Source organism: Brachypodium distachyon, chromosome 2, assembly GCF_000005505.3.
Source record: "Brachypodium distachyon strain Bd21 chromosome 2, Brachypodium_distachyon_v3.0, whole genome shotgun sequence".
NCBI classification, from domain to species: Eukaryota; Viridiplantae; Streptophyta; class Magnoliopsida; order Poales; family Poaceae; genus Brachypodium; species Brachypodium distachyon.
Genome location: NC_016132.3, coordinates 48,296,043 through 48,311,311, shown reverse-complemented (window position 1 = coordinate 48,311,311; position 15,269 = coordinate 48,296,043). Strand labels below are relative to the sequence as shown.

General features: G+C 46.0%; 2 protein-coding genes across 4 annotated transcripts; one reads left to right on the top strand and one right to left on the bottom strand.

The window, feature by feature from the left end:
- Positions 1–1,906: 1,906 nt before the first annotated feature.
- LOC100824694 (probable choline kinase 2) lies at positions 1,907–5,751 on the top strand. The gene is made up of 7 exons (XM_003569640.4): positions 1,907–2,579; positions 3,900–4,021; positions 4,122–4,320; positions 4,677–4,794; positions 4,913–4,960; positions 5,034–5,134; positions 5,225–5,751. Exons 1-7 carry the CDS (start codon positions 2,157–2,159, stop codon positions 5,318–5,320), a joined length of 1,107 nt encoding a protein of 368 aa, XP_003569688.1. The 5' UTR covers positions 1,907–2,156; the 3' UTR covers positions 5,321–5,751.
- Positions 5,752–7,693: 1,942 nt separating this feature from the next.
- LOC100824997 (type IV inositol polyphosphate 5-phosphatase 3) lies at positions 7,694–14,859 on the bottom strand. Of its 3 annotated transcripts, XM_003569641.4 has the most exons (10): positions 14,226–14,840; positions 14,010–14,112; positions 12,688–12,759; positions 12,139–12,229; positions 11,814–11,918; positions 10,738–11,557; positions 10,273–10,457; positions 8,570–8,678; positions 8,358–8,500; positions 7,694–8,206 (listed from the first exon to the last, which is right to left on the bottom strand). In XM_003569641.4, the coding sequence occupies exons 1-10, from the start codon at positions 14,376–14,378 to the stop codon at positions 7,975–7,977; spliced, it is 2,013 nt and encodes a 670-aa protein (XP_003569689.2). In that variant the 5' UTR covers positions 14,379–14,840; the 3' UTR covers positions 7,694–7,974. The 3 variants fall into 3 exon arrangements, with proteins under 3 accessions (XP_003569689.2, XP_010232242.1, XP_024315282.1); XM_010233940.3 differs by lacking the exon at positions 7,694–8,206 and having other exon boundaries at positions 8,402–8,490; positions 14,226–14,853; XM_024459514.1 differs by lacking the exons at positions 7,694–8,206; positions 8,358–8,500; positions 8,570–8,678 and adding an exon at positions 9,335–9,614 and having other exon boundaries at positions 14,226–14,859.
- Between the last annotated feature and the right edge of the window lie 410 nt (positions 14,860–15,269).

Below are 15,269 nucleotides of genomic sequence, written 5' to 3'. Positions count from 1 at the left end.
TCTGTTCCAGTATGCTACTGGCTTTTTTGGTACGTCACTTTGGGGATTTTTTTTTTTTGAAACGTCACTTTGGGGAATTGGATTCCTGTAGCGAATGATGCGCGAGATTTCCCCAAAAGCTAACGCTTGCAGACCGCTGAAGAAGAAGGCGAGAACATTTCTTAGGTAAGCTTTTAGGCATCTAGCTAGCTAGATTCACGTAGATCTTGGTCCCCAAAGAGGCAAAGACCACAGTTCATCGCACTTTCGTCGGGGGACGATCATGTACTGCCCTACATGTTGGTCAAACAGAAGCTAGGGCCCTGTGGAACATCCGATAAAAAGAAGGCTCGGTTAAATTATTCAGCTGGTTGACGGCCAGAATTCGGTGCATCCATGTTCATATCATTCCCACGAACTACTCATCGTTGTCTCCGTTGGATTATCGTAAAGCTGATGGGCCGCCCGCCCGCGCCTACACACGTATAGATTAGTCCTTTGGTTCGCGTCCAGGCTTATCCATCGGCCACCTCCTCGTCACGTACGTTTGACTTTTGCATCTTGTACGCAGTGCACCGTCTGACTGACAGACGTAAGGCTCGTCGTCCCCTTGTGTCCAGACTTTTGGTACAGTATTACATATATTAAATGACGAAATATTTCATGTATTTAGATTTTTTCTTTATAAACATATTTAAATTTTGGTAAATTTGAAACACTTAATATGTGATGGAGGGAGTAATACGAGATACGAAAACCAGCCATATGCATTGCTGTAGGGAGTGTTTTTCGCGATCTCTGAATGCATCCGGAAAAAAAAATGTTCCATCTCCAAGCCGGCCAGATCAGAGAGAGCCTTTGCCTCGTTTCGGCGAGAGGACAAGATATCACACGTTTTCTCCCTTGTAAATTCTGACGCTACCAAAGTTGGCATGTAGCGCTGGCAAATTTCTGGTACTCACTTGGCGATATGGGCGACACGCGGCGGTGTGATCTCCTTTTAGCACCACACAGGTACGCGCTCTGGTTTTTATTTCGGGAATCTTGGAGCGCGACTGTTCGGAAAAGGACCCGAGCATGACATATTACAGAAAAGTTCCTGCATTTTTCCTTGCACGTGACCCGGTGCAAAAGAGATGATGCGTTAAATATTTGACGTTTTATGCGGTTCCATGTCGAGAAACACGAGGAAAACACTACTCGAGCCTGTGCCCTGTGCGTGTACATGGCCGGTTAACTTAACACAGCTGATAGTTAATTATTTTGGCGCGTAGATGAGCATATATAGCACATGTGCTTCTCACTAGATTATCATTCCAACATGTGAGCTATGCGCGAAATGCTAGAACAGAATAAGACCGGTGTCTCGACAGAAAGACCGCTTCATTTTGCGCGGTCTCAAGAGTAAAGTGCATACATTTTCCTTCCCATTGACAATCAACCTCAAAGTTTTTACTCCCGTCCGCCGGTGTTCGCAAACCATGCTGCAGAGATGTGACGGGCAGAAGGAGGCACGCGTGGCTACCGCGGCCACTGAGCTCTCGCTAATCAACCCCACCTCCACGCGTGATCGGATCGGACATGTTGGATAACAGTCTGTACAAGTGGCGCTTGATGACTCACATTTCTTTTGTTTGGATCGAAATTGGAATCAAGAATTCAAGATCCCATATTTGATCATGCATTTCAGGCTCTCGGAAGCAAACTGAGTTATAAGCTTACAGCAAAGGTTATAAGTGTCACCCACAGTGGACTGATTAATTTAGCTGGCAAACCCTCCCCATTAAGGAGCAACAAACGCGGTGAAGGAGACGGTTGCTAGACCATTGACCAAAGATACGCCCTTCTAGTGCACACAATTCGTAAAAACTTTGAAGGGGGGCATCTGCAAAACCTTGCGCAACGGACTCTATTTATACGCGCGCGCCCTCTGTAGCCCGGAAGCAGAAAACCACACCGAAACAAGGCAAACCACAGAATCCCGAAGGAGAACAAAAAATCGTTGTTACTCACAGTTGCAACGTTTCTCTCTAATCTCGCTTAGCTTCAGGAAAACAAAAAAAAAACAAAGAACACAGCACCAAATTAATCCTCCAATTCTTCCACTACTCCATTCCTCTTGGCGCTTAATCGCGCGCGCGCGAGAACACAAGAGGAACCCAAGGCGATCAGCGAGGATGGTGGCGATCGAGAACCAGAGCCAGGCGGTGCAGGCGCAGGTGCAGCGGGCGGCGGAGGCGGCTCGGATCCCCAAGGAGGCGAGGCGGCTCCTGCACGAGCTGGCGGCGGCGTGGCCGAACGTGGCGGACTGCCGGGCGCTGGAGGTGGTGCCGCTCAAGGGCGCCATGACCAACGAGGTGTACCAGGTGCGCTGGCTCACCGCCCCTGCGGCGGCCGCGGGCGGCGAGAAGGAGAAGGAGGCGCTCAAGGAGCGGGAGATCAGGAAGGTGCTGGTGCGGATTTACGGCGACGGCGTGGAGCTCTTCTTCGACCGCGAGGACGAGCTGCGCACCTTCGAGTGCATGTCCCGCCACGGCCAGGGACCCCGCCTCCTCGGCCGTTTCCCCAACGGCCGCGTCGAGGAGTTCATCCACGCCCGGGTAGGTGCTCATGCCAACTCACACGCCGCGTCTAAACAAAATACCCAGCTCTTCTTCTCTTGGACTAGGCCGGCGGACCTCCCCTGGTTGTATTCTTCCTCTTGATTTTTCTTCTTTCTGACGGAGATTCTAAGGCCATTTTGGCAGCGGCGATATCCTCTGTTTCTTCCATGAACTCTTAAAACGCCCCAGTTTCAGCGATTTTGATGGCACTTTTCTTCCCTTGTACGAATGATTCTATTAGTTTTAGTGCGCTTGCAATTTCGGTAAATTTAGTGCTCAAGCTTTTTTTTGCCCGGAAATTTAGTGCTCAAGTTAACCGGGAGTCTGGAATTTGTTCTTGTCAACTTAAATTTAGGCTTAAACTACTGCTTTCTTGATACTCTGAGATTCTACTGGTATGGGACCGACTATAATTATCACAGTGTGGTTCTCGTTCGTTGCCGTGGGAATATAGCATTCTGAATTTTTAGATATTTCCTATACTTCAAGTCTTATCCATCAGTTGAAAAGATGTTACTTCAAGCCATTAGTCAATGAACTCCCGTTTAACAGGAGTTTGTTTATGCCTCATGCGACTTAGTCGCAAGCTACCTTTTCTTTTTGCACCAGCGAGTAGCGACAGCTTCTAGAGATGTTTGTGCCTGGGGGTAGGAAGCTTGCAAGTTGCAAGGCTATGTCATCGATCAAAGAAATCTCTCTTCTTAGATTAATTATTATTTCTTGTCACGTCAACAAATTGGTGGTGCAAAGTCAATGGCTGATGACGCTGTATAGTGCTTGTTGAAAAACTAAAATGAAGGAAAACGAACACGAGGTGTTGAATTTGCATGCCAAGTAGTCGAAGGTAACTGTAGATACGACCACAGGACAACGTCTCTCTCAGAAAAGCTATGGACTGAAACTAATTGATTGGACTTCAGAAAGTAGGACGATGACCAAGCGGCAATGCTATTGCTAGCAGAGTTGGTGGTAAAGTACGTTCAGAACGAAGTAGCTTAGGCAATATTCATGGTCCCGTTCCCTTTCTAAGTCCCTTTAAAATGTGAATTGTGTTGCAGCTAAAAATTGGAGTGTGCCAGAGAGCCGTTCTTTTAGTTTTTATCCAGTTCACTTTTATTATCCGTGTCGCTCTCATAAAAGGGAGTATCTTATGCGAACGTATCTTATGCCGTTTTCTCGGGTGAGCAAAAAGGATGGGCATGGAATACGGTGCAGTGCTATCAGTTTTCTCTTTTCGCTAAAGTTATCCATAGATAAAGTTCCATCTGTTATGTTAGTAAGCAGTAAACACAAGCTAATACCATCCGTTTCTTTCAGACACTGTCAGCTGCCGACCTACGCGATCCTGAAATTTCAGCTCTGGTGGCCACAAAATTGAGGGAATTTCACAACCTTGATATGCCTGGTCCGAAGCATGTGCTCCTTTGGGACAGACTGAAGTAAGGACATTTTTTTTCGACTAATGACTGCTGTATTAGGTAAGGTTATTATAGTACTTCATAAGTACGATACTGAACTAATATTGTCTCATTGATCAAGGAACTGGCTCAAAACTGCCAAGAACCTGTGCCCAACTGATCAAGCGAACGAACTACGCTTGGATTGCTTGGAGGACGAGATCGCCACATTGGAGAAAGAATTTTCAGGGGATTACCACCACTGGATCGGTTTCTGCCACAACGATCTCCAGTATGGCAACATCATGATTGATGAAGAGACCAACATGCTGACCATCATTGTAAGTACTCTGCATTCACAGTAATTCCATATTACCTTGAGTGTTAGAAATATTCTTGTTTGGTGTGTACCGGCAGGGATGTTTTCAATTGCTTTGTTCCCTTGCCCATCGACATTCTAAGGTGTCACGCCTCTACTAAAAATAGAGTTTTATTCTTGGAAACTAAGTACTATAGGAAGCATCGATGCTTTCTTTTCTTGTTGTTTCTTCTGTGTACCAACCTGTCATGGCACATGGCAGTTCCTCAAGGAAATCTGAAGTTTTGTTCCACCTTGTAACAAACTGTCCAAAACCTTTACTATATTTATTGTAGGCAAGCTAGTTTGATGATCTTGTCTCCTCTGGTGTGCTTACAGGATTACGAGTATGCAAGCTTCAACCCAGTTGCATACGACATCGCTAACCATTTCTGCGAGATGGCAGCTGACTACCATTCAGAAAAGCCTCATGTACTGGACTACAGTAAATATCCAGGTATTGCATTTCCCATTCCATGCAAAGTTATCGCCGCATGTAGCTTTTACTAGTACGTAGTATATTTTGGTTTCGGCCTGCAGCAAAGCTTATCGGTTAATTTTGTACAATGTGACAGACATTGATGAGCAGAGGCGTTTCGTGAAGACTTACCTGAGCACTTCTGGTAAGTACAAACTCCACTACTTGGTTTGATCGTCCGGTGACTTCTTTGATGCTGATACAATTTTGTTAAGCAGGCGAGGAACCTGAAGCGGAAGAGGTGCAGAATCTGCTTCAGAGCATTGACAAGTACACACTCGCCAGTCATCTGGTTTGGGGTCTCTGGGGAATAATATCGGTGAGTTCATGTCCCAAGTTCCCAAATCCTGTGAGTAGTGTAAACATATGTGCTGCACACTGCTATCTTCTAACTTCCATTTTTATGCAGGATCATGTCAACGATATCGACTTCGATTACAAGGAGTACGCAAGGCAGAGATTCGAGCAGTACTGGCAGAAGAAGCCTGTGGTCCTAACTTCATGAAAAAACTATGAAATAAGCCCATGGCGATCAGTGACTCCCTGATGGCCTGGGGCTGCACATAATCATGTGCAGTGTTACTGACGCACACACACATCCCCTGGCTGGGTCAGGACAGGAAGGATCGATGTGAAAGAAGCAGATGACGAAGAAGTAGAAGCCGGTTTCGGGATCAGGAGTTCTCAACTTCTCATGCCGAAACTTCATAAGGCTCAGCTATCTATGGGAGATTTTGATTTGCTTGTCTATAACGTGAACGCAGCGAGGATGAATCCCCGGAGTTGCATTTTTGTATGTTCAGTTTCGCTAAGCGCCGCTGGTGGTGCACTGGTGCTAGTCCTGTTGTTGCTACTTGCTAGGTTCTGTACACTTAACAGAGAATATATATATATAAATAGATCTCCTAAAAAAAAGTAAAATAGCGAACTTGATTTTGTGCTTGGGGTGTATTGGAGACAGCTCCTCCATTGTGCTGTACAACGCACATGACTGAACTGCAGAAACAGTGTGTACCTTCTGCATGTCCATAATACTTGCTGGGCGTTCGGGATATAGACACAGGTTGGGCGTGCGGGTTTACCCGATATTTCGGGTCAGGAAATTCGGGATATAGAAATTTCGGGTTTCACAAAATGAACCCGAGTTTTGCCTAGAAAAATGTTAACCCGATATTTTGGGTTCGGGCTTCGGGTAATCCCTATTACAGCTCATGCGTGACTGCGAGAGGTGGAGATGATCGCCAACTTCACCGTGCCTCTCGCAACGTCGCCATGAAGCGAACGACTGCAGAAGACGAGGAGGATGGGGGTCGGGGAGTTGCCGCGGCTGGCAAGCTAACCAGGGCCAACTTGCTGCTGCTGCATGCGTGCAAAAGGAGAGCGTTCGTGGGCTGAGAGTAGCATGGGCCTGAGGTGAATATTTTGTATTTGGCTGCTGCGCTCCGCTTTTAACTTAGTTCGGGGGTCAATTCGGGTACCGTACATTCAAACCCGAAATTTTATCTGCCCACGGCATGAAACCCAGCCGTCGAGAGAAGACCTAGCCGTCCTTGTTGAAGAAAATTTCAATCTTCAGTGGTTCTCCTCGTCTCCGACTGCCGTTTCAGCATTGAGAGACGGGGGGAATCACGAATCGACGTCTGGCATCAGTTTTGCAGTTTCTTGATTAGATTTGTGTGCTCTTCGCGGTAGCATCTTGACGGTGGAGATGGCGTCGTCGAGAAGATTTATGTCCTGACTCCGTCCCCGTCCTGCCGTAGGCGTCGCGTCCTACTCCATGGAGTCAGTGATTCTCGCAATTCTTCTTTTGGTGTTTTTAGTTTTTTTCCTTGTCAATTCATCAATGGAGAAGCAGTTTCACAGCTTGCCTTGTAAGGGGGGTGTCCCCGGTCATGTTGCGTTCAACGATCTTAGGTTCCTTTTGTTTGAGGTGGGCGACTCAAGTGGCTTTTTAAAACCTATAAGGTTAGTCCAGCTTGTGCAAGTATGGTGTTCCGCAATTCCGTTACCGGTTATATAGAGAACGTCAAGATGCGGAAGATGGATCTAGAGATGTTGATTTCGAAAGAACATGATGGAGCTTTTAGTTCTATAATGGATTTTTGTTCCTTATGTTCGTTGTTTCGATCTACTGTACTTTCTTCTATGAATCAATAAAACAAGACGGTTCTAAAAAAAAATTCAAACCCGAAATTCCTGAATTAAATTCGGGCTTTCCTGTTTCAAACCCGAGTTAGCTCCTGATATATTCCGAGCTTCGGGTTATTCGGGTTCGTATCCGGATTTTTCGGGTTCGGTTTTCTGGTGTCGGGTTTTATGCCCACACTGAGTGACAGTGTTTTCAGCACGTTAAGGAAACTCCTCGTTGTTTTCTTAAGTTCAACAAAATATATCAGGATGGAATGTAGTTTGGAGGTTTTCGTCACGGGGAAAACGGGTTATAATTTGAAGGCTCGATTCAAAACCGAAAAAAGGAAAACGGCATGTCATCTTTGTGTGCTGTAGCCTGTAGGGCCTGCAGTTCAGTCAGGCAGGCCATATCCGAGACCGGAGAAGCGAAAGTAAATTGGGCTGGGCCACAGCGCACATGACGGCTCGGTGCACGATCGCAATCGCAGGTTCCTGGGCATCCACGACACTAGTCGCCCGTCCGTACGCGCGTGCGGCTGTGCCTTCCCTTGCCCCGCGGGGGCGGCAGCCGCCACCAACAAAACGTCATGCGAGCGCGACATTCTCCCGAATCCTCTTCCTCCGCTGCCGCTGCTCCATCCACGACCCCAACGCACCCAATCGCACGCACCGTGGCCAGCCGTGCGAGTGCGTTTCAATACAAGATCATCTCGACACAAGGCGGAGAGGGAATCAAGCACCGGAGAAGTTACGAAACTGAACTGCACAATCAGCCTGCCTGGAACCTGGAACTTTAATTACAGTATCCAATGGTGTAATTACAACTGGGGTGATCATTACATATGGCATTACTGTTTCTTAAACTCAAAGATGCACACGACAAGAAAACAGGGGAGGCACCGCACAACAAGAAGCCTCGTCTCAGCACACAGCCAAGAGGCCATGGCCGGACAGGGTTAAGCGGCAGCCGGCGTCTGTATTACAAACTTCATTCACTACACAAATGGCCCAGATGTTAAACATCTGGACTTACGATAGCCCGAGGGTGTAGATTCCGGAGATGCACTCGTCCTCGGAGGACAGTCGATCCTCAACCTCTGCATCTGTAAAGGTGAGGGCTCTCTGCAACTTTCTGGGACTGAAAACCTCGATATCCACCGTGTACACGGCCTTAACAGGGCGGTGATCAGATAGTCGCATATCAATTGCCTCGTAGGACAATAACCTCATTCCAGTGCCATACGAAAGAATCCGGTCGCACCTACAGAGGTAGACGAGGAAGTTTTCTGTTAGCACACATCAAGGCGGCTGTTGTTCATAAAGAAAGAAAAGAAAGAAAAACGAGTAGGTTGCAGGTGCAGTTAAATATGATCTTGTGACAGTAGTTTATATATGGTGATCAGACTGTATACCATGCAGGTGTCCTCCTTCCAGATTTTGGCTCATCGCTTGTGTACTTCTTTGAGTTAAACTTGTACTTATATGTTGGAGGAAAGCTGATAACTCCTTCCGTCCACCCATCGAATAGACGCCCTTTCCTCAGTTCTACTCTTAGCTATCACAGAGGGAAATTGTGAGCTAGAATGTGTGGAGGAGTATTTCACAATATGCTTCTAAAGTTTACCTGGTCTTTCAAAAACAACCCATTCCAGTCCTGGTTGGATATGAATTCATGTGTTTTGTCATATGATAAGTTGATCCTATAATTGAGATCCCCTAACCAGAGAATCCTTCTGAAATAATACAAAATATTAGATATCCCTAAAGTTTGATGTAGTATACCAGAATCCAATTATGCTTAACCACATTAAGCTAGACAGACCTATAGGTCAAAGTTAAATTCTTACTGTGTGCAAAGCAAGTATGCACTTCATCATTTTTTCCCTTCCGCCTCAAATATTTAAATAAGTACAAAATGAACTGCTAGAAGATAGAAAAAAACAAAACAAAAATAGCAGCATGTATTTAAGATAAAAAGGAAGTTGATGGTGATGGTCTGATCACTTCAAGGTCATACCGACCGCCCCGATTTGCTACCAACACCAAACAGCACATTTTGTTTATCTGTCGCAACGCACACGTCCTTGGTAGTATCAGGCAGCGGGCTTGGTAGAGGCAGCCTTCTCGGCTTCAGCCATGGCACCAATGGCCTTGGTTAAGGCAGCTTCAAACACGGCGTACTTGACTTCAGGCTTGGCGGCGACAGTTGAAGCGTAGGCCTCCTTGAAGGCGGCGTCAAGCGGTGGGATGAATTTGTAATCAGTGTAGGCCTTGCCATCGATGGACATGCCGGCCATGCTCTCCTGGAGGGCCTTGTTAAAGGTGGTCTCAAACACGGGGAACTTGTCGGCGGGCAGAGCAGTGTTGGCAGCAGTGGCGGCCGTCTTGAAGGCTGCATCGATCTTGTCGATGATTTTTTGCTCGGCATCGGGGATCTTTGCTTTCATTTCCTCGGCAGCTGGCTTGATGCCGTGGGCCTCCACAGCGCCGGCCATGGCACGGAAGGCCTCCGTCAAGGCAGCTATAAACACATCGTACTTCTGCCCGGGTGTGGCAGCGATGGTGGCGTCGTAGGCCTGCCTGAAGGCAGCATCAAGCTTGGGGACGCACTTGGCAGCATCAGCGGTCGCACCAGCCATGCTATCCTTGAGGGCTTTGTCAAAGGTGGCCTGGAACACGAGGAATTTGTCGTCAGGCGGAGCGCTGTTGGCAGCATCGCGCGCCGTCTTGAAGGCCACATTGATCTTTTCGATGAGCGTTTGCTCCTCGGACGGGATCTCACCGGAAGGCCTAGAGGCTACGGTGGCTGGCCCCGCCAAGAGAGCGATGGCGAGGAACAGCGCGACCACAGTGGTCTTGTGCTGCTGGGGCGCCATTGGTGATAATTAATCAACTGATGCTTCAAATCGAGACTTGCGGTTGTCAGGTTGTGGGAGGGTGGATTGTGAAAGAGGCAAGAGTTGGCTCTCTATATAAAGGGGTGGCACGCCAACATGATCCAAGTGAGAGGCTGAGAGCTTTGCGTGCCCAAATTAGTTGCATGCATGTCTCAAAATTTGGGTCACCACTCCTTGTATTGACCAGATTCTATATTTTACTTTACTTTTCTGAAAAGGAGGCCTCGCCTTGGCCTCTGCATAGATGCACACAACCATAATTTTTGGCAGCATGTCTTGCAAGCAAAAGTATGAAAAAAATAGAGCACAAAGGCCTCAAATACATCTAAGAAATCACCAGGATGCAACCAGTTTAGGCTCACAGAAGGAACTTTAGAAATTCGAAGGGTAGCAGCTATTTGTTGAAAGATACAAGTTTTTTTTAACTTACTCGTGATCATATATTGTCTTAGGGGTGCTCACTCTGGAAACTGGATTAAATATTGTCCTTCGATGGATGTCTTGCACATCAGCATTCCTTTTTAGTTCATCGCCATCCTTTTCTCCAGAGGTCAGGTGGCAACATATAAAGCAGAAGTGTGTTTGATATACTGACATGCTTACTGATATTGATCCCTGGAGCATGTTGAAGTAAGGAAAGTTTAGCACATCATCGTAATTCATAATTAATACAATGGTGTAGTGATGTATAGTAAATGTAAGTGAAACGGTAACTGCTCAAAGTGAAAGCTTTGGGCGTTAAACAAAAATGCACTCCGTTCCTCAGTATTTGAGAAAGGTGATAGAAACATTAGAAGTAGTGAAGAAGTGGAATTGTCCCAATGCCTACGTGCATGCATCTTTTTTCTTAGTTTGTGCAACAACATGGTGAGGAGGATGATCCATAAAAACTTGCCTTATTACCAATGTAGCCCATAGCACCTACACCTACAGTTGATACTTTCACATTCTGAATGTGCTTTCGCAGGCTCCTTCGTACCCATATTGAAAGAAATACTCCAACCATCTGCTTGCTTATTATCCTTACAAAGTATGATCTTTTCGCTTTAGCTACCACACTGTCAATGTTTAAACCATGAAGTACACTGTCCTCTGGAAAAGCACAGGAATCTGCATTAACTGATTTGAAAGAAAAATGTGTTTTTAATGCCTTCCCAGAAGTAAACGCTTGTGTGCTGTCTGGAAGACACTGCACCAACATATCCAATGGCTGTTCGGGCCAAATCATGCCAAGCCTCTCTGAGTGACTGAGTGTTTTTGTTAACATCTTTTGGTTGATCGACTCTTCTAAGTTGCATGCATAGTCTTTGAAACTTATGTTATGGGATCTACTGAAAGTCTTTACTGAAGGCAACCTGCTGAAGTTATCGCCTTGTAGTATAGCTTCATCAGGAGCAAAAGTGGAGTGTTCATGTGTGTTGCTATGAATACCATCATCACCAACAACAACCACAAAATCTTGTTCGTTCAATGGGTGCACTTCTCCGCCACTTTCGCTGTCAGACTCACTATTGAGTTCATCTTCCATCGCAAGAGCATCATCAGATGGCTTGAACCTTGATGGAGACGGAGGATCACTGTGACTTTTATATTTTGGTTTATCTGGACTAATCTTATTCAGTGTTTCACGAATGATATGTTCCCACGCTGAAACAGGACGGTTGTCTTCAGCACCAAATATATTCCCAGCATTTAATGGAACAATTTCTTGAAATCTGAAAAAAGAACATTAAAATTATCTCATTAAATGAGACAAAATAAAAGAGAACTACCAGTATTGCCAATCTTATTGAATGAAACAGAAAAGAGAAACAACAATCCTAGTAAAGAACAAGTGATAAAAATCATTGGTGCACACAACAATTGGAGGTAAAATAGGTTAAGAGACAGCTCAAGGCTTGATGTTCTTTGCATTCAATAACATGGGAGGTTTGGTTCTCAGAAACTATCATGGGAGGTTCGAGAAGTTACCCAAGAACATATATATCAGCCGGCTCCTTCATATCCAACCATTCTTGAATATTCAAATCTTTAGGTGGAAGTTTGCCTGCAACATTCCATGTTCCTACGCAGACCCTGCATATTAAACCAACAATTTATAAAAAGTTATAGTAACAGAACAAACATAGTAGACTTTATTGATTTTAGTCCTGATGCCATGCAAGACAGACATCTGAAGGAACAATCACCAGTTATTTAACTAAGCTTATATTAAATATTAAGATTGCATAAGAAAATTAAACATTTAATGCTGAGGGTCCAGAAAATGCTGGAATTAATGAGAAAAGATCCATACCTTAGTTCCTTGACATCGATATACTGAGCACGAAGAGTCTCTGACTTGCGCCTTCTATTAAGTCCGTACGGAACACCCTCGGTTTGGCTATCTGCAATATTTGGTAGATTGCATCAGTGCGCAAGAAAAGCTAAATATGCCTTCTCGTACAACAAGATTGGTGTTCCAGAGGCACAAAGAAGATGGGTCTCATGCAAAATTGGTGAATGAGCAGAAAAGTATATGTTGGTTTCCCAGAAGCGGTACTTTAATTCACACCGAATCATAACCGAGGACAACCACAAGCAGATTGGAAATGTACAGCAGGGAAGAAGAAAAACTAAAAGCATTACTTATAGAAAAGATGCAAATTAGCATTGTGATTGAACAACAATAAAGTTTGCAATTATGACCATTAATACGGTAGCCTATTTGATACGGACCTATTTTTCATGTGAATATCTCTTTGATACAACCAACAAGCATAGTTCTTCTGTAGCTCCAATAGTTCATTTGGAAGTGAAACACATATGCTGCCTGATAAAACAATTATGAAAAACATTAAATTACCAATCGTCTGGGCACCCAATCCACGCAGTCTTCTCTCCTGATCAAATTGTTGGCGCTCCCAACCACACATCTCTGCAAAAATGCCATTATAAAAATGAAACTATTAGACACTGGATTATCATATATTCATATGCTAACTTGAAATTTAGACATGGAGATAATATTATGCAATTCATTTTTGCTAGAAGGAATCAACTATTTTTAAGAAAACCACCATAGAGGCTTGACAAAGTGGCAACCCTTTTCCATGGATATCACTATATTGGCTGCCCGTGCCCGTGGACTTCAGAATGTTCGAGACAGGAAAATATTCAAAGACATCCCACAACCCACATATTTTGAATCTTGGAAACAAATCTCTGAATATGAAACTGTTATGACCTTATATCACACTACTAAGACCAAATATAAGAGACACTGTTTAAAGAGTGGTCTGATCACTATTTGTAATTTTCGTTTTGTGGTTTTGTTCGACTTCTGTAATTATTCGCCTTCTTAATTAATTTTCACATTAGTATCACCCTCCTGCTATTTTCCCTCAAAATCTATAGAGACATTGACAACAAAGCAAAGTGCAATTGTACTTCTTGCAACTACGAATAGACTCTCCTTCTATTTTGTTAATTTACTTCCTTTCCAAAGTTTGAATTTACCCAGTTGGCTGAGCTTATCATTTAAATTTCACTTGAAAAAACATTGCAATTTTGCTTGTTTTTCGAATCTGACGTTTAATTTGTGTTTTCTGAGAAATAGAGGAACATAGCAAAGCAAAATCATTTGCTTAAGAGTTAGAGCAGTCGATAGTTCATGAATGTAAAAAATTCTCTTCCCAGAAAAAGAAAGAAAGAAAAGAAACTCAACAGGACAATAACTGAGTCTGGGGGAATAGATGTACAATCCTATTAACCTGGGTTGCTATTTCTTCTTTGTTAATAGTTTTTGGTCTCAAAAGGGGACAGCCCATCAAATTGAGCAGAATAATTGAACAAAAGTATTTTTAGCAACCCCTTGAAATTGACTCCCACCGTCCCACCTGTATAAATGTTTTTGGCCTGGAAAACAAGGAACTTATCGCTGAACTGAATGGACGAGGTCGTGCTGAAAGATGCAACCATCCACATACAGTTCTTTTCCCCAGAAACAGAAAGAAAGAAATAAACAGTGTGGACTAGAACCAATCGAGCCCGCATGCATTGGCCGATTCGACAAACTTCACACCGGATTCTGGTTTCGTCTGATGACGGCGGGAACATGATAGCTTAACAACGGAATTAAAGCAGTCCATGGTCGAGGCGAAGGAGGGGAGGGGCTGGATCATGCACCTTCATACTCGGACTCGCTGTCGGTGTCGCCCTCGTCGGCGCTGAAGTCGGATTCCGGCGACTTGATGTTGAGCCACTTCCGCAGCACCGTCTTCGGCCACAGCTACACACATACCCAACCCAAAACTTCAGATGGAGAGCAACCGTTACAGCCACGAACTACTCCTAAACCGGAAAGCCCGGCCCCCGGCGGATCCAAAGGCCAACCAGACGCACCTGCTTCTGCTTCCTGGCCTTGCGCCGCATCTCCGAGGCGCCGTGGTGGCTCGCCGTCTCCGCCTCCCCGAGCGGGGACAATGGGCGAGGGGGCGGGCCGCGCGGCGCGGGCCGTGCGGTGGGCGGGTAGGACGAGGAGCTGTTGGCGGCCATTGGCGCGTCCGTCGGCCGGGACCGCGCGGTGCTAGCTAAGAACGCGGCGCGAGGGCGAGCGAGGCAACTGCTACTGTAGTTGAATACTGGAATGGAAGCCCCGTTCGCGGCCTTTCCCTCTTGTGCAACAGGGGGACAACGAGCCGGAGAGGGACGGATTTTATCGGCCTGCTTTTGGACGCTGGAGCTGAACGGGCGGCGAAGAGGTCGACCAACGCAGAGAGGCTTTGCTTGCTATTCACTCACCAGTCACCAGCCGGCCACTGCTGGTATTCTCGAGTCTCTGGCTAGTAGTAGTAGATCTACTAGCTCGGACTCTCCGGTCGGTCGCACGCACGCGCGGCCAATCCGGCCGGCCGCAGTGTCCGTGGTAGCTTCGCTGTATACGCGGGGCCGGCTGGCCGGCTCAGTGGCACAGGTGGGGGAAAAAAGCACTATTCTCCGCCTTCTATGTGTGTGCCGACCTCGGACCTCTGGCTATGTACGCTAGACGGCTAGATACTGTACGTCCTTCCAGCTGGATGCCCTCCTTATCCCCCCGTTCAGCGAATCCTACTGCGACGAAGCTGCTTGCTAGCTACGCGAAACTGTGGCTCTCCTACTCCGCTTTTGATCGAGCACGGTCGGTCGGTCGGTCGATCGGTGCTTCTGATTCGGTTTAACTCTTGGACGTGCCTGCTGGCCGACAGGGTCGCGACTCGCGACCGTGTGTGTATTCCGTGGAGCATGGCGATCGCCGTCAAAAGCCCCCTGACTTTGTGGCAGGATTAAGTCAATTAAAACGTGTGGTGTTAACTCTGTTTTGAAGTAACCGTGGGTTAACGCAGGCTGCAACTTGTTTGCAAAAAAAAGGATCAAGGGGCGGAAATTCCTATGTGGTGGGTCTGCATG